The following is a 24,818-nucleotide window of genomic DNA, read 5'->3' as shown; positions in this document are numbered from 1 at the left end:
TCGTGATACAAATCGAATCGCCAGGTACTGGGCAATTCACACCACTACAAACTACATACATGCATTACTATCATTTCGATCATATTATGTACTATACAATATTAAACGAGTGGCTGACGATTGAGGCCATGTCATAGGAGTAAGCTAGTAGCCAATGTTAACAGGTTTACTGTTAAAGTTGCAGTGAAACATTGAGATGATACTGATGATTATTTATAATAATAATAAAAATACATAATATTACTTATTATTACTATTTTTTTTATTATTATTGTATAAAAATAATAAAAACAAATATTATGTATAATAATAGTAATAACAATAATACTTATTATTATTATAATTTCTATCATTACAGACGTGTGATGAATATTAGGGACTATATATTTTGCCATCATCTTTCCCATGGAGGTGTATGAATTCCTCCAGTGCGTTCTTCGGCTGGCGTTGCAAGTAGTTCCGGTGAATTAGCCGCGGAGTGAAGTCAGGAAAGCGGGTCTCCTCGGGTCTTACCAGCAGATTCGAGTCAGACGCGGACCTAGGGCCGAGGCGTCGGTCATGACAGTCGGATGACCACAGCAGCGGTTAGTGACACGCCTGCCGAGCACCGAGCATGCAGCCCCGGTGCTGACAGCAGAGAGCAGACGCCGACCGGGAGCTTTTGTCAACGAGTCACGCTGGGAAGTGAAGTGCAGTACCGCCACAGTCTGGAGCCTCGGAGCCGGCGTGCTTTAATTAAAACCCGGTTCGTCTTCACTTATCACGGTGAGTAGTGTGCGTTGCCAGTTAGAAATATGGCAGGGGCAAGTAATGATCACATCTGATTTTAGCGTGTCGGGAATACGGCGAGGTTTTAGCAAATTACATGTCACAACATGCATACATACATGCATGCAAATCATCGTATCATCCTTTTTAACCAAATACATGTTTGTTAAAGTAAACTTCTATACGCTTGCTGTAGTAACCTTTCAGCATTCCAGTTGTGTGCCTTTGCAGGTCTGCTTATTCAAACAATTGTCCATGTGGCGAATTGAAGTGCATGTGAACACAGCCTGCACAGTGCAGTGTGCTTCGAGGCGACCGCTTCTTTTCCTCATGACATCCAGCACGCTTGCTAGACGTGACCTTTGCGAATTCATATGGGGGAAAGTTACAACAGAAAGGTGAATAAGTCTGAATCACTCACACGCTTGTGCTTGTGATTTGATTTTTCAATATGCTAATTCAGATTTAAGCAATACTTTAATATATTGTTGAAACGTGTAAATAATGAAATAAGAATAAAGCCTTTTAGTTTCAATTTAGCAATGGCAGCAGGTGTTTGCTATTGATTTCCCCCTTGTAAGTCTGTGTAAGTGTGGCAGCAATACACCCACTGGGTCAAGACTGCCAGGGGTGCTTCGTACATTTAGGCAGGTGTAGCAAAATGAACGCCTTGGTAGTTACAATATGTAAGGTTTCTGGGTGAATATGACTACCGAGTTCTTATATTGCTTATATAGCTCAGTATACAATCATGGCTACTTTTAATAGTATAACTTGTACTTGTGTAGTAACTTAGTAATAACTGCATAGTAATCACAAAGTAGCAATGTAATGAGTAATGATATACCCATTCTATAGTGATTACAGTATGCTTGCGCAATAGCATGAGTACTTGTGTAGTCATCTAAACCGAAGTCTTGTCGTAATGACCACTTGGGCCACTGGGTGCTGTGATGACCAGTTCTGGTGCAATACTAGTCATAACACGTGGCCACAATTATTGATTACTCATTCAATGGAGCAATAGTTAATAGCATTTAATTGTAAATGGGTACTAGTGTAGCAACTGCAAAGACAGGCGAATACCTGTACGATAATAATCCCTGAAGCCTAATGACCGTGCATACTCTTGCAATAACATTGTAGTGACTGGCTTATTACTTGCTCGATAGTGTGGTAACGACTACTATATGTACTCATGCGGATGTTGTGATGATTTCTGGATAGTAGTGCAATAGTGTGGTAATTAAAAGTTAGTACCAGGACAACACCCAACTGCTTGTGCAAATGGATGGTAATGGAGTAATAGTGTAATAACGTGTAGTAATTACTGAGTTCTTAAGTGTGTAATAATTCCTGAGCACTTACACAGTAACGTAGTAATGACTACTTTCAACTTGTCTATATAATTGGGGGGGGGGGTGTGATAGCTGTTGAGTACTTGTGCTATATAGTAAAGACTACTGAGTACTGTACTTGTCTAAAAATGTACGGAACGTAACAACTATTACGTAACCGTCTAATGTGTTATAATAACGCTGGACTACTTGTGGTAGTAACATAGTAACTACTGCTTAGTGCTCATCTAGTAATGTGTAAGAACTCCTGAGGAGCTATGTTCAGAGATGTTTTGAAATCAAATAATCTCTAAGACATTTATGTTTAATGATCATTTAAACTATTAATTCATTTAATGTTGTGGACGTTTATAGTCGTCAACTAGAATTTAGCTGTTTATTGCCACAGACATATATATTCGTCAAGTACAATTGTCAATTGGTAGGCGTGGAAGAGGGTCATGTTTGTAAAATTCATGTTGGTAAACCAAGTCAAGACAATTTGTACAGCCCTTAATCATAAAAGAGTCTCAAAAGGATTTCACAAGACCACAGTTGATAAATATTCAGTGTTTCCCACACCATGTTAATACTTGGGCGGGCCATCCAAGTAAACTGGCCACCACCCAAGTAGATAAAAAAAAAAATGTAATAAAAAAATCAAATAAAAATTATATATATATATATATATATATATATATATATATATATAATTTTTTATTTTATTTTTATAAAATAATTTAATATTAAAATATTTTTATGTATATATATATATATATTATTTATTCATTTTTATTTTTAGTTTTTTTAATTTGAATTTATATATATATATATATATATATATATATATATATATATATATATATATATATATATATATCCTGTTACTACATCTCCTCTAGCCTCACGATCCACAAAGTGACGGCGAACTAACGTTACATACGGTATATCTGGTCAAGGCATGTTTTAATTTTTTTTATTTTTAATACATTTTCTTGAAAACTACAGTTTACTTGGGTGGCCCGCCCAAGTATTAACATTTTGTGGAAAACACATGATGCATTGCTTTGGATTTGATATCATACATTTTTTTGAGTAGAAGATAAAAATTAGGCGGTGAATTGCGGCTTGTCAAGTTGATTATGAAGGAGTGAATTGCCAATAGGTTGGAAGTCGAACAAGTTTAGGCACCTCACACTCAAACACAGTACAAGCTTGTGTCGCGTTAGGTAGAAGGGAGTGTATGACAATTGTGAGAAGAAAATGAAGAAAATGGGGCTGAAGTTCTTGGAGCGAATGATGAATGGCAAGAAAGCTACTGATGCTCAACTCGAGCTGTGAGATGGGTCAATGTCACACACGGCGTAGTTCCTAGTTGTACATCTGTAAATAAATAATAGATACAATAAATAAAAAAATAAAATGAATTATTTTGCAAACAAAGGCCCTTTCTCAGTCTTGTTTTATAGATGGAGGGGTCGCAAATGTAAAAAAAAGGGTCAAATTCACTTCAATGTTTCTTTTCACACAAAGACGATTTTGGTTCAGAAAATTATGTTTTTGGCGAAACAAATCCATGTGCCCAAAAATTTGATTCTCATAAGAATCGCGATTCTCATTTCGTACGATTCACAATTGATTTTAAATGTCCCAAAATCGATTTTATCTAAATAATTTTTTACCGTCTTGCCCTTGTTTGTGTGTGCCTTTATTGGGAGCGCTGTTCATGTTGTACACGATTTGGCCACTTACGGGCAGTGTGGTTTCCGCACAATCGCGACTGTTAAGTTGTAGCCACATTAGAGAGTAGTGGGAAAAAGTCACAATTACGTTATTCCAATAGAAGTAGTTTTTTTTGCAGCGTAGGAAGAGCGTATCCCGGTGAGTAATGTTAAGATGATTCTCTGTATACATTCCTGAAGTGTTTTGTATGTTCTTTTGAGTGATAAAAGTGCCACGAGTAGCGCGCTAATTAGCATTAGCGAGTCAGACTGGAGTAGATCATGAGGATTCTTTGCTCATCTATAAATTGAAGCAGAAATCATTGTTAATCAAATCATTTTGAATCAAAAATCGTTCTGAATCGAAAGTCGATTCTGAATCGAATCGCAGACCCAAAAATTGGAATTGAATCGAATCGTAAGACAATCAAAGATTTCATCCCCACTGATGAATAAAGAACAGAAAATATAGAAACAAACCTTTTTTTCTGGTGAAAAAAAGAAATTTGCTGTCTTGTATTTGGACGACACTTGTTCATTGTGCTGTTATCACCCCCCCCCCCCACACACACACACACACACACACACTCATATGTGTTGATGTAATGTGGTTACAAAGAGGGGTCTACAACCTCACTGTAGACAATGACAAACACTGCTAAAGAGTCATTGCCGTAAATCTTGTTGCAGCATGGAGATGGAGCTAATGCATCACGCTTTCATATCTGGAAGAGAAAAAAAAACACAGACAAGGTGAAGTGTGTGTGCCCGTCCGTGTGTGTATGTTTGTGTGTGACAGCGTTTAAGAGCGCGCCACGTTCTGGGTTTGGATGCGTCTCTAATTCCTATCAAGATGAGAGCTGTCTGAACAGATCTCTCTCATCATTATTTGCTCTGAGATTTACTTGCGCTCGTAAATGGTGTTGATTGAGGGTAATTTGGCTTTTTAATTGCTCAACAGCTGCCACACTCTCTGCTGATTGCCATTGTAGACTTTCTCAGTAGATCACTCTTAGACCCCCTAAATGCCTCATTAAAACATTATGCAGAATTGCGTGAAACGTGAAGAGAAGGAACCCTCATAATGTTTTACTGATTTGTGTTTTATCATCGGAAAGGTCGTGGTAATTATCGTGGATGTCAGTAAATGCTGTGTGCTAATGACTTTTTCAAAGTTGAATTAAGGGCTATTTGTGGATCCGCTACATGCGTCTCGTTTTCTTCGCTAAAGATGAACTCGGTATGAAACTCTCAATCTGTCACGCCTGTCAAGATATTCCTTTGTCTCCTTACTTATTCATTCTGACTTGCAAAATCATTTTAGGTGACTTTGCTTTTAAGGAAACGGAAACATGTTTGCGTTAGGACAACAAACTATCCATAAATGTCTTTTGGAGAGAAACTATTTCTGGGCAAACATATATTTGATCTATTTATTTACAACTCTGATCTTTTGCTGATATATGCATGCAATTTCAAAATGTTATATTTAGACATGTAGACATTTGAACGCCGTGTAGTACTGTGGCATGTTTTTTCTCTTTCCACTGCATCTTGAAGCTTCTGCTTGGTGTGTATCATCTCCTAATTAAAAGCCCAAAATAGACATGTGTTTGATGTGGGTAACTGCCTTAACCACTGCGCTGACCCATATATCGTACCGCTTGTATACTGTCCGCTGTATGTTCTCTTTTAAAGACCTTTTCATACTGCTACCATTTTCCTTAATTTGTGTATCATCTATTAGTAAGGCATCTGTCAACTGGGTAACATACTTAGGAAGAATATCCTTTTAGCATACACCCACACTCATAGTTGTGTTGCCTAATGCTGTGTTCTACGCTGTCCTTGAAAACAACACCGCCTTAGACCAGCTGCGGGAAAAAGTGACTAGTAGCTTTGCAGCTTCTAGGATAAGGGCAATTAAGTAAAATTTAAATGTGTATTGTTTGTTTGAATTGGAACCTCCAAAGTGGATGCCCAAGAAGTTTCATAATTCAGATTCCAATTTATTATTGGAAGGAAATACACATGTTTCGGTTCTGGCTGCTCAGCCCAATACTGCACAGTACAATTAAAGGGGCATTCATTAATTTCATATATTATATATATATATATATATATATATATATATATATATATATGTGTATATATATATATGTATATATATATATGTATATATATATATATGTATATATATATATGTATATATATATATATATATATATATATATATATGTATATATATATATGTATATATATATATGTATATATATATATATGTATATATATATATATGTATATATATATATGTATATATGTATATATATATATATATATATATATATTAGGGGTTTGAATTGCCCAGTACCTGGCGATTCGATTCATATCACGATTCATAGGTCACGATTTGATTCGATACAGATTAATCCCGATACAAATCTTTAAATTGATTATTGCGATTTTTTTAAACTCAAATTTAGAAAATACTAACCAGTAAACTTGTACATGTACACTGTAAGCTTTGTATGAAAATGTATTTATCTGAGAATTCAGGTTGCAATCTGTTTCATGTTTGAACAGCACTGAAGTCAAATATTAAGGCTTAATGTTCCATCAATATAACATTCTTCCATGCTTAATGTGTAAATCCTAACCCCTAAGTAAGACGTTTTGTTGAATATTCCCATAAAAAATTGATGTTTAAAAATCGATTCGGCCGCATTTTGAATCGATTCGAGAATTGCGCGCTGTAATATCGCAATATATTGCCGAGTCGATTTTTTTCTAACACCCCTAATATATATATATATATATATATATATATATATATATATATATATATATATATATATAAGCAATTCGTCATTGGCTTGAAGCGATGTTGTGAATGAACTGTAACCAATCACGTGAGTCACTGGCCGCATCGAGGATTGTGGGATTACTGTATGCAAATTGCATATGGCCATGATCCCCCCCCCCCATCATCCTCGTCATTGTCAATGTGGCAAACGGGGAGCGCGCACCTTGTAAAATTGTACCAGCAACATAAAATCGATTTATAAAGTTGGCCGGTTCAAGCTATGTCCCTTTGTCAATGTCTCGTCATGTTTTATCATGTATTCCTGTGCTTGTTCTCCCCATCCCTCGTGTTACCCAATCGGCTCCCAAAGCCACGTATGTCTTGTCCAGGTGTCTGTCGTTGTCTCGTTACTATGTGTATTTAGTTCCCTGCTTTCTTTCAACCCTGGTCGGGTCATTGTCATCATTTCCTTGCTTAGCTGTGTTCCTGTTTGGTTTGGTTATATATATATATATATATATATATATATATATATATATATATATATTAGGGAAAAAAGATTTAAAATAAAATGAATGGAATGCACTACAAAGTCAGCTCTGTTGATGTATAGAGGCTCACATGCAGGCAATAATCGTCTCTTCCAGTGTTTCTCAACCTTTAAGGAGTCAAGGCACATTTTTTTAACATTAGGAAATCTCACAGTACACCATCACCAACAGTATTACAGGTACTTTGTGCCATCTACTGGAAGATCATTTAATTGTTCTGCCTCTTACTATATGTTGCTGGCATAAATAAATGAAGATACATTATAGTAAATAAATAATCATCTCTGGGTCAATTAAGTGAAACTGGATAATTTCCTTCAGTGTTTCCCCCCTGTAGGTTTTAAAAACCAGCAGTTTACTTATTTTCTAAAGCACCATTTATGACGTTCACGCCCCTTCAGTAATCCCCTCCTGTCTTTCTTCCATGTTTGCGTCACCAAAGATGAGTCATTTTATTCTATTTGACCTATTCTTATTTTGAGTGTTAAGAACATTCTAGTTATCTGGTTACGTCATAATTGACTTTAAAGTTCTCATATTATTCAACTTTTCAACATACTAAAATAGTTCTCAAATGTGTAAAAGACACATCTGTGACATGCATTTGTCAAAATTGACTTTGGATCGAATATTTTTGCTGTCCATAAATCAGCCAAAAAGCGTTCTGTTCAAAACAGTTTTAGGGGCGTGTCACTTTTATGTAAATAGCTGCACCAGGCCACGCCTAGGCAATACCCTCTCGAAGGGGCAGTGTTTTGGGTCATGGTAGCCATGTGCTAATGTTGTGAATGGAAACGACTGGCCATGGCACCAGAAGAAAAGAAAAATACAGACATGTCTTTTACACATTTGAGAAATATTTTAACATGTAGAAAATTGGCATTACGTTTTACCATAAGAAAAAGTAGCATAACGTTACTACAGAGACTATGTTGTAGCGGTAGTTTGTGATTGTTTAGGCAATGGTTATTGTGCTGTAACCGGCAAATCTCCCGCAAACGTAATTTTGCCGTGAAAGTCTCCGATTTGCCGTGAAAGTCTCCAATTTGCCGTGAATGCTTGTAGACATTTACAACACAAATGTGCACATTTAGGCCACTGCGCGGTCGCAAAATGCAAGCCGTCTCATCAAGACCACTTAGCGGCCGGATAGCATCACAGAGTCATGTCAACTAAGTGGCGAGTTGCCAGTCATGGCAAATTAACCACCGCGGATTGTATCTTGGCAAAACAATACGCAAACGCTTCATATTATCCAACCACCGTCTGCTTTATCATATCTGACCTCTTGTAACCAAACAATTTCCACACGACAAATGTAGCTCCCACTTTAGGCACTAAAAATACACCAGTAATATGGTAGAAGGTGCACATCTCTTATTAGAAAGGATAGGAAGGAAGGCTAAATCAAAAATATTAAACTTACATCTTTCCCGTTTGCAGTCGTGTCACACTGTTGGGACTGATACATTATGTTTAAACGTGTTGCAAATCCAGCTCTGAACAGGCTTTCACTAACAAAACAGTCCTTTGAGAAATGATGTCGGAACACGTCCTTCAAAAATGAAAGTAATCCACGGTCTTCTCAAAGACTTGGGACAAAGGAAGCAACCATTTTTTTCCTGATCATTGTTTCCCCTCTCCACGGAGCATTTGCGAGCAGGGGGAGAAAAAGAAAGGAGCAGCCAGCTTCTCGAATTTCAGTGGGCGTGATAAACCTTTACCAGAGGTGGTGCCACTAACCCGAGGGGGCAGGTTCGAGTGCACTTCCGTGTCTTTTTGACGTAACCAAGTCACGGAAATCTGCCGGTTTGAATTTTAGAAAGGAAGAGAAAGCTAAAGAAGTTGCGGACTGACTTTTTTCATACCTGGTTGGATTGTAGACAGGCCGGGGATGCATATTATTGATAAAAAAGCCCACTAAAGTGCATTTTCATACTATGGGACCTTTAAATGTTCCACTTTATAGATGACACACAGAACATGTCTCAGAACATCTCTAGCAGAAAGATTCTTTCTTTCAACCAGCTCATCTGTATGCAATGATTGTGTGCTTGCCACAAAGTGAGTGCCTTCATGCCTTCCATACCTTTTTGAAGGAGCTGTTTAAGGCCCTTTGGCAAGTTTATTTATTTATTTGCTATCTGATGTTGCGTTAGAACATTAGAACACCATGTAAATGTTCAGTGTCTGTAATTTTGTCTCACGCTGAGGTAAAATACACAACATTTTAATTACAAAGCAGCAAAACCTTTTTCGTTGTAAACGATCCTCTTTGATTCTGCTTTGAAAGCATTGCTAGGTTTTATTTTATGGTAAGCGTGTCAAAGACAAGACAAGGTAAGAAAAACTGAACAAGGCAGGGCAGTGCAAATATTTCATCATGAGCCTGATGTACAGCCTGTGTAGAGTTTCTTAAACTTTGAGAGTGGTTGCACTCTGCTGGGTATGTTTTATTAAGTTGTGATTGTTGGAAATTTTGCATGTAAAACAATGTAATTCTAAACAACTACAAGAAAGCTGTTGTACTTCTAAAAAAAAAAATGGAAATGACTCTCCATTATAAAGCGCAACAAAAGCCAAGCAATGCCTTCGAGCCAGGGGCCTCTAGGTTTTGGATGCTTGCTTCCATTATTAATGCTATTCACAAGCCAAACTTTTTAGGTTGTTGCAGATGAGCGCTTTAATCTATTTTTGCTGTAAATTAATGAATTTTTAAAGAGGACTAGTCCTTGTTGAATATTGTTGGATGAGGGCTTGTAGTTAGAGCTGTGGCGACGCAGTGCAATAGCCCCCTTTACTGCGCTGCACCATTTCACAAACATCTCTCTCCTGGGACCTTCCGTTGGGGGAGTTTACTGAAATGCTGCATTCCTATGTTTTATTTATGACAAAATATGCCTTGTTAACTTTTTTCCATTTTTATCAAAATCTCAAATCACGATAGCTTCCCCCACAGCCCCAAGTCTGCTGTGGTAAATCTTCGGGGTCGGTAGTCCTTCTCTACCTCGGCAGATGTTTTCAGGTGTTATGCTCAGATCTTGGTGAGCTTTTAGTGACTTAAATGATTTATTCCAGGGCTTCAGAGGTTTACTTTTCTGCTCCCTCAATCAGCTTGTCTTCCAGCAATGATCCTGAGAAAAATGGCTAAGATTGTTTAGTACCTCGGCTAAGTGCAAAAGTGGTTTGTTTCCCACTCCTTGTTGTTTGGCTTGTGTGAGTTATTTAGTAGGTAAAATGTTGGCATACTTTGGAGCAAAATGTTTGTATGTGACTTTACATAGCTTTGATTGGAGCTCCCTTTTGTTATTGCAAAACACATTAATATCATTTTAATGGTGCTGATTATGATTTCACTATGAGGCTGTTCTTGACTGGTTAGTCTTAGACTTGACTTAGGTGTTTTCATTTCATTATTACAGTATAGAGACAGCAAACCTTTCCAATATTTCAATTACAATTGGGAGATACCTTCACAGTATTATATACAAATATCAATTTAGCTATCATACTTCACATTTTTCCTGTGTGTTGATATGCAGGCCGCACCTTATGAAAGAGCTGCCAGACGTTTAAATGTGGATGAATGATCTGCTACCTCTACTTATTTATTTCCCCTTTGGAGTATTGATATGCCTGACCATTTTCTTTAAGGACTATATCTGAAACATCACATCAATGGTCTTCTTTGAGAATAATGCTGACAGGAGCGGCTGATAATTACTCCACGTAGCCTCAGTTAGAAATGACTGAGCCGCCACCATAAGGGCAGCTTGATTTGCTTTCATGTACAAGCAGGGAACCTTTTCAGACTTACGTGTTTTGGCACTGAAGCAGAAAGTAATTAAAATGTTCAATACTGCTTTTTGGACTGCTTCTTTTGACACATTAGCCCAACCCCTCGCAAAGTGCTCCCTTCCCAGAGAAACCCCTTTTGCCAGACACGCTCCGGGTGGATATTTTGTCATTACTTCATTTTCCTCTGAAAATATTTTGATGCTCCTTCCTTTTGCCCCCACCCGCCGCTCCCCCCCCCTCACCCCCTGTCACTCCATTCAGAGTTCTCTCTATTAAAATGCAGAACTGTAAAACCTCTCAGTCTAAAAGCCTGCAAGCAGCAGGGGACTGTTAGCTGTTAGTGATGCATGCGGCTGAGTGAGTACATCACAACTACAAAGTCTAATGGGTGAATACATTCAATCACTCACACACCCTCAACTCTTCATAAAAGAAACAATGTTTTCGAGTTGGGTAAGCTCCAGCTACAGTATGGAGGGCAATCTACTGTATTTTGATTAGTAAGTGTAACATTATTACCTTTTCCTGAGATTCAAAGCCCAAATCCTTGCTTCCGTCTGGTGATTTATGCTTGTAATTATTCACAAGAATTAACAGCTAATGACTCACAACTGACAAGTTGCTAAAACTAACTTCTGAATAAGAAATATGAAATGCAATGTGACTTTCTTTTTGAGATATTCTCAACATGTTTGTATTCCTTACCTACTAATGCTTCACTACTGCAAAACATCCCGATCGCAGTCATCAACAACGGGAACATCCAACCAAAATGTTCGGTGTAATTACTTCTTGTGAAAAATGGCAACATTAAAAGAATTGTCATTACAAAACTAGAGAGGCGAAGGCAGGAACAAAGTGAAAGTTTTGGCTGCCAGCGAACTGATTGAGAGATCTTTCATCATTCAGCAGAGTACTGATCCAAAACATACCAAGGAATTAATCAGGGTAAGAAGTGGAAGGTTTTAAATTGGCCAAGGCAATCTCCAAACTCAAACCCTATGCAACATGCATTTTACCTGCTAAAGAGGAAACTGAAGAGCATTTACCTCAAAAACACACAACAGCAAAGCTACGGTAAAAGCCTGGAACAGCATCACAGCAAAGCAATTCAAGAATCCATTTCGGTATATACAGTATACACTTGAATTGATCTATATCATCATGGGTCACCAAACTTTTTGGGCTTCACAAGCCAACAGTTGACAAAGATTAGTTGTGATCCCCGATCTAAACCCTCAAAAACTCTAAACCCCATTTGATGAAAAAGAAACCTTGAAAATAGACCACAGATGGCGGGATTATCCCCTTCCCGGGTGACCAGACTGCAATGGATGCCACGTGGCATTTATTTAATAAATAGTATTGTTTGATACATTGTTAATAAATTGACAAAAAAGTCAATTTAGTGAAATGAAAAGTTATAGGTAGACACCTTCAAGGGAAGTGGCTTTTCCTCAGGTCGGTTGGTCTTAACACTAATGGTGGAAAATGTTTTGAAATTATTTATTTCGGTCTCATTTTCTTTAATGTCCCAAAAACCTGGCATTTGAACTGGGGTGTGTACACTTTTTATATCTGTTCTAAATGTATTTGTGTCATTGTTTGGCGAGTCCAGGGAGGAAAGTACAGTTGTAATTTCAAATTATGCTAGTGAATTTGTTTATGAAGATGATGCCAACAGAAGATTGGTGCAGCGGATCATCATTGATCTGTGGTCAGTTCGGATCAGGCCCGATTCATGGATTGGTTGGGAGGGGAGGGAGGCGGAGACAAAAAACAAAAACAACGAGCGCATTTACAGTCGAGTCACGTTTACCAAATACAGTACCATGGAGCCCTCAAGTTAAGGTGAAGTTCCGTTCCTACGCTGGCTTTAACGCTCCCCGTTAAAGTCAATATTTACGTCAAAATACTTTGTACAGTAATTTTAAAAAACTTATTTGCGCGACCCAGAAGAGCCGGAACCAATATTTTGTGTTTCCGCATGGACATTTATTGCTGACGAATGGCAGAGCGCCAGAGCGGAGCTAATTCAAACTTAAACATGGAAATGTGACACAACTTTAAATAACTTTAAAATGGCGTGATTACTGTGGGAAATTAACAAAAAAGAAGGTGCTACCAACGAAGCCCGGGCACCGAAACGACGTAGGCCGCGTACGACGTAACTCGAGGACTCCCTGTAATGCTTTGACTGCAATGCAAATAGCCTTAGCACACTTTTACTTTGAAATTCACCCACGTCGTGGCGTGATGGCTAGCTTGACTTCCCTTTTAGACGTTTCTTTATCGTAGATGATTGACATTGTAGTTGCGACCAACATCAACACAACTCAATCCCAAACTCATGTTCAATCGCTAATTTAGGATGCGAAGAAACCGCTAATTAATTACGTTGTAATTGTATGATACGACAGAAGTCTCCAACAGAAGTGGCTAGCGGCTAGCTGTTAGCATGACCAACAAGTGTCTGGCTGCCGGCTGCTAAGTAAGTTTGACAGCTGGTACCTGGCTTGCTTTAATTCTTTTTCAATATTCTGGACCAAGACTACTTTGTAATTCACTCTCCATGTTTAAAGGAAGGAAATGTGCCTTAAATTGCACATTGAGGTCTTTCCATTATTGAAAAAAAAAGATAAATACAACTTTGTCTTCATTTATTTTATAAAACACTTTTGCCCATTAAGAAAGAAAAACATTCAACTCAAAACGTCAAACTTAGCTGTTTAGATTATAGGAACACAACTTTAAGCCATTAATACCTTGTTATTTTAAACATAAACCATATAAAAAATAAGAAATTTTCTGCCTCATATTGCACTTAAAAGTTGTGTTCCTAAATCCTAAACGGCTATATTAGACATTTTTTATTGACTTTTTTTTTTATTTAATGGAAAAAGCGCATTACAAAATAAATGAAGACAAAGTACTATTTATCTTTTTTTATTTGTAGCTGATCCGAAAAACGATCCGATCCGTGACTCAAATCCGTGATCCGATCTGAGCCGTGAATTTTGTGATCCGTTGCACCACGAGAAGATTGTTTTTTTGCTGCCCCAAAATATAAACCTTTTGCATCTGTACACACAGTAGGGAACAGTGCAGTTATGAAGTCTTTGCAGAGCTGCACGATAAGATGGTGTCTGTGCACTGATAATTCTCCTCCCGTGAGCTCCTGAGGCTGTTGTGACACAGCAGGAAGAAAAAGGAGAAAAAAAGGCATGGCGTCTTTTTTTCTTGAGGTCAGTCCAGTCACAATGGGGCCAGTTGACTGAGTTGACTAGGTCATTGGTTACGTCTCGTTCATCCAGCAGGGCCCCTCTCCCTAGAAGTCAAGTCCACGCCCCTCCTCCGCTCATTATTTAACTCAACGACTGGTCAGCCATGCTGTGTGAATCGACACCGTGCCGCTTTTCAGACGGTTCCTGCTCACAACAAACCTCTTGATAACAACCACTGCAGCACAGCAGGTTTGTAGCTTGTGGTCGACTCATTTGTAGTTTGAGTCTCCTTTTAATGAGGAGAAGATCAGTACTTGTTGTGTCACTACCTCCTCGCAACCCATCACCGCTGCTAGCAATTTTACCTTTCCTCCAGCGGTGAAGGTTCATCAATTAAGATGACTTCCTGGGATGATATTTCGACCTGGACCTTGAGGATGAGCTTGGGGCTGTTGTTGTGCAGGTGGCCACATCGGCAGTTTCTTATGTGTTCTCTTTCTTTGCTATGGTCCCACTGCCTGGATTTATCTTACTGAGATGACTGCCAAATTATTATTATTATTTTTTTCCAATGTTATTTATTTATGTATTACATTTGCAATTAACAAGATTCTTGCTGGAAGTATTTCCCCTTTTCCCTCCTCCTGGTATATTGCCTCTCAAGGGGTATTGGATCAAAAGAGACACACGGTTGGTATTTCTCTGCCTAGGCAGGCTTACAGTATCTAAATTATCCAACCTTGGTCATATTCAGTGAGTATGAATGGGAAACGTGCGGACCAATGGGCTTTATGTTGTGCGCAAGGACACATGAATACTGTGTGGGATGCAAAATGAAGGTTCAGAGTACGTGTTGATATCCTTCAGAGGCTAATTGCTAATTATAAGGAGCGTTCTGTCTGTCTTTTGACCCACTCATTTGGCAGCATAATTTAGCTTTACCTGTACGCATCCATTGAAATTGAAGCCACAAATATTGATATTTCAATAGTGTAGTGAATGTGAGGTGTCAATATTTAAAAGGCAATTTTCCACAAAACGTTACAAGTGTGGTCAGTATGTCATACGGTTCTGATCCGTATGTCCTGATCGGGCTTATGTTTCCATTGTGGGATTTGTTGGTGGCAGTATAACAGGAGTGTCGCATTTTGCTGCCATGCAGTATTGTACAACCCGTTACATTGTTAATGCACGTTAAAATGCATACTATCTTGTGATTACCAGACGACCTTGGAAGATGATAAACAACTGGCTATGAAAAACAGTTTTTGTATAATTTAGTGTCAAAGTACAAAAAAATGGAGAGTACCGTAGGCCTATTAAAATTGGTATGGATACATCTTTAACTAACACAAACACTTGTAATTGTTTCTAAAAGAAAATATGCTTCAAATGGTATTTATTTGTAATTGTTTGTGCCTGTATAAGAAGAACATGTTTTTGTGTATTTTTCGGGAGGAGGGGTTCATAATAGTGGTGGTCAGCATAGACCTGACATAAGAATGAGGCACGTCAAACAAGTGGGGAATGGTGGGGTTTACGTATGGTAAAGGGGACGAGCTTCTCCATTCCTCCAGAGGCTTGGAATTCCTCCCGAGCTCCCCCCCCCCCTCCAACCCCCCACCCTCTCATTTGGCAGGCACTTGTGAAAACAATTCCCCAGCTTTTAGTCATTCGGCAGATCCAATTGCCATTTCCACTCTGGAGGCACCGAGAGTGAGAGGCAATCCAGATTGACAGAACACACAGCGAGACCGAGAGAAGAGTTGAAATCAGGTTGGACAGATGCCGAGGCTAGTTGAGCGCTTGCACAATATTAATATCTCATGAAGGCTGGGTGGCTGGCTGGCGGGGCGAGCTCACCGTCTTGTGTGGTTCTCTCTTTGTGCGTTGCAGCAGCACCAGGCATTGCAGAGGCTAAATGAAGGAGTCTACTTTTCACTTTGGTGACTTCCCCAGATGTTTTGGTCCTGCAAGAGGAAGATGCAAAGCCGTAAGACCTTTTGGTAGATAGTCCCAATTACGTCTTGCGTTAAAAAAATTTTGTCAATGGAATAGTCATTCCATCCATCCATTTTCCGAACCGCTTATCCTCATGAAGGTCGCCGGTTCAGGTTAAAAATCCAGGCATACATAAAGTCACCATTGAAAACAAATGGTTCAGTCATTAATTGGCTGGTAGTAGGGTTCCCTGTTTACCTTTTGGCAAGCCGACCACAGGCGGACCAATCACTATTCGCTACCCAGCCCAGAGACTTAACTGGCGGTGTATAAAACTATATTTTACAAACGTTGGGGTTTTAGCTAAACAATTTTATTGGGGAATCTACAAAAGGGATCTTTTTCCTATGTGCTATGTTTTCAAAAATTTAATTAATTAAATTAAATTAATCAAGATAACTGCAGGCTATGGACAAATCTCTCAGCTCATCCGATCGTCATAACTGCAACATACAGTTTGTTATGTGTCATTGTACAAGGGTTGGTAGATGAATAAATAAAAATAACACAGTTTAGTGTTGAAGAGATTTGCTCAAAATCTGCATGAGATGTTCTCTATAGACATGAATTAGTTCAAAACATTTGCCTGGAGAAAAGAAGCAGGGAAACTGGATGTTTCACATTTGAATACAATATTGCTTGTCTTCATTCTTACAGTAAGCCTGCCTGCTTCTGCATTATTAGTTATTGTTACCATCTATTGGGTGTTCAAAAGAATGATATGGTGGGCACATTAAAGTGCCATTTAACAGTGGCGGTCCACGTTGTCCATTTGATCAACTTGTGATGTCTTGTTCTTTTTGTTATTGGTACAAGGAATAACACAGCAACTCATTGGCATCCTAAAAATCCTGATTTGGTACATTCTGGAGCTAGCGTTTTGTTATGCATTAAGTACAAAGCTAACTGCTAAACCACCACCACAAGTTATGTATTTATTGCTGTTTTGTTTGTCAGTTTAGCTGATTTTAGTAGTTCCTTGAGTTCCGTGATACGGAAGTGGGGAACATGTGCTTAGGAACAACATTTTGGTTCAAACCCAGTAATGTTTTGTTGCTTTTGTTGACATGACAAGATTCCAGGCAGATTTTCTCAGTGAATAACGCATGAATTTAGACAGACCAGCAGCTTTGTCTCCCCAGGTTTTGTTCAGAACCCTCTATCCATTGCCCTCTGTCAATTTGGCGCGTAAAATCCATGCATCTTCATTAACCACAGTAGTAGTGCAACAAATTCTGTATTATATTGTTAATGAACTTGATAAAGTAAACATCAAAAACACATTTTGGTAGTGCACCATTCCAGGCATGTCCTGTTCCTGCATGGTAATCTGATTGATAGCGGAATGAACAAACTAAAAGAGACTACACAAAGTACATTTAGGTAGTTTTCAGTAATAAATTCTACTTTGTACATGTTTTATATAATATCTAAACTAATGGTGTCCCAACATTTTCCTTTAAATCATTCACTCCCATTGTGTTCTATTGCTATAAAAACATGGAACCTACCAAAAGAAAGATTAGAGTCTCTTCTTTCATCAGGAAAAAAGTATATTTCTATCAGTTTCCATTTTGCAGCAATTAGCATTGGAATATAGCTAAGTTTCATCATTATTCACAAATCTGTTTAGAACTGTGGGGAAATCAGCTTATTTGCAATATGGCCCTGGTTGATCTCTTAGGCCCCATCGACACGAAAGCCAGTTTCAATGTATCCTCACAAATTTCTTACCGTTTAGGCCGTTCGTCCACACGATGGCGCAATTTCATAGCATGAAACCGCTCACTTTTGAAACCAGGCTCCAGAGTGGAAAGATTTCAAAACGCGCCCCGTACGCGTTCGTCTGGACACCATATGAGGGACACTCCTCCAGTGATGCCGTAATGGTTGCAGCTTGATGGCGAGTCATTGTCGCAGATTGATGACGTATGCGCCAATTCTCGCGGGACTGCACGCGAACCGTCAGTCTGTCAACAGCAATGGCGGCTAGCCGTGTCGTAGTCGTTTTGCGCAGCCTCCTTAGCTTGCTTATGCTTTTGCAGCAAAATATTTTGCCACTTTATTTCCACGTTCAACAAGCGGTGTTGTACTTAAATCACCCGCCATTGTCACTTCTCCTGTGTTCATCTTTTTCCATGTTATTTTGATAAAGCCATGTTTGTTCTGTAGATTGCAATAAAGTTAGGGAAAAAAAGTGTTCGTCTTCTTCTCTGATTCTTCTTCTATGCTTTCCGTTAACTCCCTGTGGCTGAGCTACAGCGCCACTCCAGACTTGGCATATACATTACAGCCGTCCTCAGCGTCTTCTTTTGGACACATGCAAGTCTTGAAATGCTTCTGTGTGTACCAGATTTGTTTAAGGAACGAAGCCGGCTTTGCTTCCATCTGGACGGGCCTTATACTCTGCTGGCACCTGCTGACTGTTTTTGTAATAAGTACCATTGCTTCAACCATTCTCTGGAGCTGAGAGGCTGCATCAAAGCTGCTGTATGCTTTAGCATGAAAAACAACATTAAAAAAAATATATAAATATGTCTTTGGGACACTTAAAACATTTAAAATGGAACGTATTGATACGTTTTTGGGAGCAAATGAGTTAAGGACCATATACTGAAAAATCGAAGGGTGCAAGAGCCACCTTGACTTTATTAAAGCCAATAAGTCAAGCAATTATGTATTACAATTATTTTAGCATTTATTGTTGTTATTTTCATACCTATTTAAGGTGATAAGGCAAACAGTTTGGGATTTTTCATGATTTGGGGTATCCCACTAGAATAGCTCCGCCCCTGCCCTGAACAAAGCAAGGGTAATCAGTAATTAAGTGACAGTTTTTAAAGCAATGTTTACTTGAGGATTTTAGTTAATCATTAATGTATATGTTTACATAGAAAAAAGAAAGTGGTGGAAACAATTTTTGCTTCTGAAACTGAAATATCTTAATTCACGAGACAATATGAAGAGAAATACTGTATATTGTTACTATTTTAGTTGTAAATAGTTTATTTGGATATCTAGAAAAACTCTATAAATTTAATGTATTGTTATTAGTAGTTGTCAGGGCTAGGGGTGCCAGAAGTTAGTTTTTTATATATATGCTGAGTGCTGCAACAAAATTGATGGCGGGCCGCAAGTGGTCCCCGGGCTTTTATTTGGACACCACTGATCTCAAGAATATCACCCATTCCGAATGGAAGGGTATTATTTATGATCAAGGTTCTTACATTTATTTGACTGCCTTAAACATGGTCTGTATAACACGCAACACTGTTTTCTATTCTTATCATCCAGATGTGATGCAAGGTTGCAGCACCTCACCTATTCACTGAGCCCATCAGTAGAGTGCCCATAAAGCAACGTCGCTCAGCTGTTCACCTTATTCTTTGCCCTTTCGACCCCCGAACACCATGACCTCTGAACTGGAAAGTAGCCTGACATCAATGGACTGGCTTCCACAGCTTGGCATGAGGGCGACCATCCAGAAAACTGACAGAGATGTGGGGGGACTTCACCACGGTCACTATCATGGACATCACCACCCCCACCACCACCATCTTGGTCTCCATCATGGACATCACGGTCTGGGCAAGAAACTCACTCAGCTGGACCCAGGAACAACTTTGGACCAGGAGGAAAGTAGTCAACAAAGAGACGGTAAACCACCATACAGCTACGCAAGCCTCATCACCTTTGCCATCAATGGCTCGCCTCGCAAACGCATGACCCTCAGTGAGATCTACCAGTGGATCTGTGACAACTTCCCCTACTACAGAGAGGCAGGCAGTGGCTGGAAGGTAAGAAGGAACACAACTTTTTTATGAAAGAGGGGATAAAATGTGGTTGTTACAGCCACCGAGAAAGGGATATTTTCATTGCATGGTGTTGTCCTTGTTATTATTAGTTTGCTTGTGTGTGGCTGCTTTTTTCATGTATCCACCAGATATCATCTATTACATTTCAATGAGAATCTATGCGTTTCTTTGAAAATGTAAAGTTTAAAATGGGTGTCACTGTCATAATCAAATCAAAGATGAAATGTATGTGCGGCCAGGATCAGAAGCTCTGATCCCACACCAAGCTTCATGTGGATTTGATTCGAATCCACTTTCTATAGCGCTCGCTTGTCCTCATCAAGGTTGTGGGTGAGCTGGATCTCAGATGACTTTGGGCGACTGGCAGAACCCCCAATCAAATGCTGGGCACATATAAACAAACAAGCAGTCACACGGAATGTTTTCGATGAATGGAGCCTTACTATTGACTAGCAACCAGTGCGTGGTGTACACAACCACTCGCCCAAAGTCAGGTGGGATAGGCTCACTCACCTACTTCCCTAATCCCTAATGAAGACAAGCAGCAGAGTAAATGGATGGATGGCATGTTTTGGGAATATGGGAGGATACCGGAGTATGTAGAAAAAAAATCCAAGCACAGGGAGAACATACACACGACACACAGGAGTGATCTAATCTGATTCATTCGCTTAAGTTTAGCATGGGAAGTTTCATTTAACCCCTGGACGTTATTTTATTTTGAAATGGCTTGGTCAGAAGCAACAAAAAGCCAAAAAATGGTCAAATAACGCCCAGGGGTTAAAAGGACAGTGTGTAAATAAAAAATGTTTTCATTTTTTTTTTCATTTATTTAAAAAACACTTATTTTCAATAATATGAAAAAAACAAGTTCCATCCAACCTATGGAGAACCAAATGTGCCAAAATTAAATAAATGAATACACCAATAAGTAATTAAATAAATGTGTCATGAAATAATTAAATGTGTCATATAGTAATTAAATATGGAAATAAATAAACCAATAATTAAATAAATGTGTCTTTGATTAAATTACCTACATATATATATATATATATATATATATATATATAATTATTTCTGTATTTATTTATGTCATGTTCCTGTGTTGCAGTATTTCATGAATTTCTTTTATTTGTCAAACTCGCCCGTCAAAGTTAGTGGGAGGGGCTGATTCAGTCAAATTTTGTCGAATTGACTGCTTTGGCCTTAATAGGTTAGAAACATGGCAGCTAAGGTAATGGATTTTTTTGCTGATATAGATTGATCGAGGCTTGTTATTGTGCAAAACCAACATAAAAATAAAAGCGTTATTGCTACTATTTTGCTAAAGTACAGTTTTGACTTGTAGGTGTTTCCATTGAAGAGTGATTTGCTTCTGAGGCGCGAGATCTCGCAGTACTTGTAGGCGGTCACGTCACGCTAACGGCTCCTCATGAACGTCACGAGAATAAATCGTATGCGTGTATGGAGCCGCGGCGGCCTTGGCTCAATAAGACTTGTTGTCCCCTCAGGAAGCAATTCCAACACAAAAGCGAGTGGCCCTGTACTTCCAACTTCCTTTTCTTCCTTTTACCGGATGGGGTCACATGACTACAGGAAATGCGAAAAAAGTGACTTCCATTTCAACACGTCTCAAAAAGCACCTCATGAGAGCGTAAATCTGAGTCTAATGGTAACGCACCCATTGAGGTCAATAGCGCCACCCAGCCTATCAAATTGTGTTTACTAGCTACTCACTCTGCATCAATTTATTGTTCTGAAATGGGAGGTCCGACGCTGTCACAGCCGAGACGGGGACGGCCGCCAACCGGGAAAGGGCTTTGCACAGTCGTCCAATCAAAACGTGACGCTGGCACAGCTGTCCAATCAAAAACGTGGTGCTGGCACATTCGACGCTGCATTGTAAACAAAACATGCACCACCCAACACACACACACACACACACACATTCACTCGAGGGGAGCGCTGACGCTGGCGGGCCCTAGCAGAAATATAATCATTACTTTAACAGATGATTATATTTCTGTCAGATCTCATCAGATCACAATAGCATTTGTTGTGCTTAAAGCAACACTAAGGAACTTTCAAGTTTATGTTGATTATGGCGGCGCCATATGGACGAAAGCGGTAATGTTATGCCTGAAGGGAGACCACATTTCCAATGAGGACAAGCGCATTGCGTCGTTTTTTGGGGCGTCCACATTCAAATTGACTTCCGTCTTTGTAACGAATGGGTAAAGGGGGAAGTGACATATACCATAAAGCATTCAGCACATATGACATTTTGTGTGTGATAGTGTTCCTACCATCCTCCTCAAAGTTGCTTAGTGCCAGTAAAAATGATACAGACCCCTCAGGCCATGGCAAAGGTATCATTCAACTAGTTTTAAGTCAATGTTTCATCAAAACAGTTGTGAAAATATTTTATTAAGGTTGAAAAGTTCCTTAGTGCTACTTTAAGCTGGATTGTATTTCATTTTGTTCCTTTGAATCCAAAAGAGGCCACCGGTGACAGTTTAGTGGTTCATATAGCATACTTTTAAGCAGTTAAGTCATCCACTGGGATAGACTCCTTGCCCTGCCATGTGCCTGAGTAGAACAAGTGCTATAGAAATTGGATGGCTGGATAATTCCAGACAAAACTCTTATTTTCATTTAGAAACTATTAACTTCATAGATGTTTACAAAGATTTGGTTGATGTTGGCAGACGTTGGCAGTCCCTAAGTGCTCTTTTTGCTCTTTCACTATCACAGTGACTAACATTCTTGAATCCCAATTATACAAGATAGCAGGCTAATGAAGTAGCTAATTAACATCAATTCTGCAACCCGCTTGTCATAAGACAAAGAAACAGTCCTTACACTGAAAACTTTGGAGGTCATTAAGGCTGACAAGAAGTTAAGAAGTCGCAGTCTGCCGCCACGGTTTCTTATCGGCATTGTGAAGTGGGACCTCCACTTTTGGAGCAATTAGCTCTTGAGAAGGTGAGCAAAAGGAAGATGACACCAATTATATCATGCTTAAATTTCACATTGCAGATGCTCCAGTTGGTTTGTTTTTCAAGGTAGTAGCTACTTGAGATTGCATTGTAGTTGGAATTATTTCATACTATTTGTAGCAGTAACGTGTGTTAAGAGCTCAACTCTGATTAAATGATGTTTGTAATGCAGCCATATTTTTTAAGCGATATACTTTAGCTACTGTTATGCTTTCTGATGTGGGAAAGGAGAGCCACAGTCACTGATGGATGTTTCAGTCTTTTATTGAATGCAACAGTAGTAGCAGCCAATCGATCATTCTGTGGAGTCAGATCAGGTGGTCCTTGTCTGATTTTTTTTTCTTTGCATCCATCCTAATATCGAAATATTTTTTTTTCACTTGAGGCACGGTGCGTACCTCAGGTGACACTGAATTGACAGCCTGCAGGTGTCTTTTTTGTCATTGACTCACCAGTGGAAACACTTCGAAAAAGTGTTGTTAGCCTTGTTGTCTCCACCTCTCACACAAGCAAGAACCCCAGTTTTCACCACTGTAAAACTTGCTTTAGATTTTCAGGCCATTTCTCGCAACTTCAAGCCTCCTTGGTGAGTTTGATGATTTTGATGATTTCAGCAGATGATCTTTTGGAGGAAAATAGGGGCGTGTTTTATGCAGATTGCAGATTGCGCGCCTGTCAACTATAATTAATTCTAATTCGCTTTCTTTATTCAGGGAACTTGTGCCCCGAGTAACAACATTAAATGTGCATTGTGCAGTTTAAACAGGTAATATTAAAGCTTTTTCTACATCATGTATGCTCCATCAATGCCCAGATGATTACGAAGAGCCCTGACTGTTTTACTCTGACTGCACCTATCAGCTTTTATCTTCCCTTTATAGTAGAGTGTGCGGACCCTCACACTCACAGTTTCTTTGGGGAGGGGCGGAGTTTTTCTTACCTCGTTTGAAGTCAGGTCGTCGTTTGTCAACTGTGGCTGTCGCTTTAAGATGCACGTACGCACCATAAACTGACACAGATGTTGCAGTTCCGTTTTGGGCCAGAGGTGGTGGTCACGAGTAAAAAAAAGTGACTGCACAAAGATCCTGTAAGCTTACTCACACTCACAAGCAGATTCACTAACGGGACGTCACACGTGAGGCACCCGCCTCCAGAGGAAAAATCCAATTTCTATTGCAAATTATAGGTAAATACAAGTACAAAAAAAAGTAGGCAACAGGTGTGTATAGCTCTCTGCATATGTGATGTTGTCTGTCATACAGCAGGAAAAATAAACCTTATTAATGCATTGCCAAATAACATTATAATTTTTTTCCCAGTCGATGAAAGCAGGTAAATGCATACAGTCATTATTTGCATGAAATACTGTAATGTAGAGCTAAACTAACCTTCAATGTAGTCTTTCCACTGAGTTATGTTGACAAAGCTCTTTCCGAACGACCAACTAATTTATACATTTAGATGGAACCTTTTTTCCTCATTATTCCACCTGTCTTTCCCTGACATATCTCTTTTTTTTCTCCGTATGCTATTGCCAATTGTTCCTCGTCTGTAATCTTCAATGTGCTGTTTCCCGCCTGTGTGAAGATGCATGCCAGAAGTGGTGACACAAGCCAGGTTGACTTGGCACATCTTCTTACCTCCAATGCAGGATTCACTCAATTTGTTTCCTATTAAGCAAGTGAGGATAGAGCTTATTGAGACCTTTTAGGCTTTCTGTCAGTGCAGCTTATGACTTTCCCTTTTCTCCGATTGTATTCGGGTGCCAGAATGTTTTGGGATCCCATAATTACACCTC

The 24,818-nt window shown here is 39.0% G+C and overlaps 1 protein-coding gene across 3 annotated transcripts in view; it reads left to right on the top strand.

The window, feature by feature from the left end:
• The first annotated feature begins 452 nt into the window (after window positions 1-452).
• Window positions 453-24,818, top strand: part of LOC144063919 (forkhead box protein J3-like) — a 77,462-nt gene continuing 53,096 nt past the window's right edge. The window contains exons 1-3 of one of the 3 annotated variants that reach the window (XM_077585926.1): window positions 454-765; window positions 16,099-16,195; window positions 19,498-20,000. In XM_077585926.1, coding sequence (XP_077442052.1) covers window positions 19,614-20,000 — 387 coding nt within the window. In that variant the 5' untranslated portion in view covers window positions 454-765; window positions 16,099-16,195; window positions 19,498-19,613. Of the gene's footprint in view, window positions 766-16,098; window positions 16,196-19,497; window positions 20,001-24,818 lie in introns of all 3 variants that reach the window. The other 2 variants (XM_077585936.1, XM_077585916.1) reach the window with 2 other exon arrangements.

This window comes from Vanacampus margaritifer, chromosome 1 (assembly GCF_051991255.1).
Source record: "Vanacampus margaritifer isolate UIUO_Vmar chromosome 1, RoL_Vmar_1.0, whole genome shotgun sequence".
Lineage (NCBI taxonomy): Eukaryota > Metazoa > Chordata > Actinopteri > Syngnathiformes > Syngnathidae > Vanacampus > Vanacampus margaritifer.
Note: the sequence above shows the minus strand (reverse complement) of the source record. Positions and strands in the feature narration are given on the sequence as shown.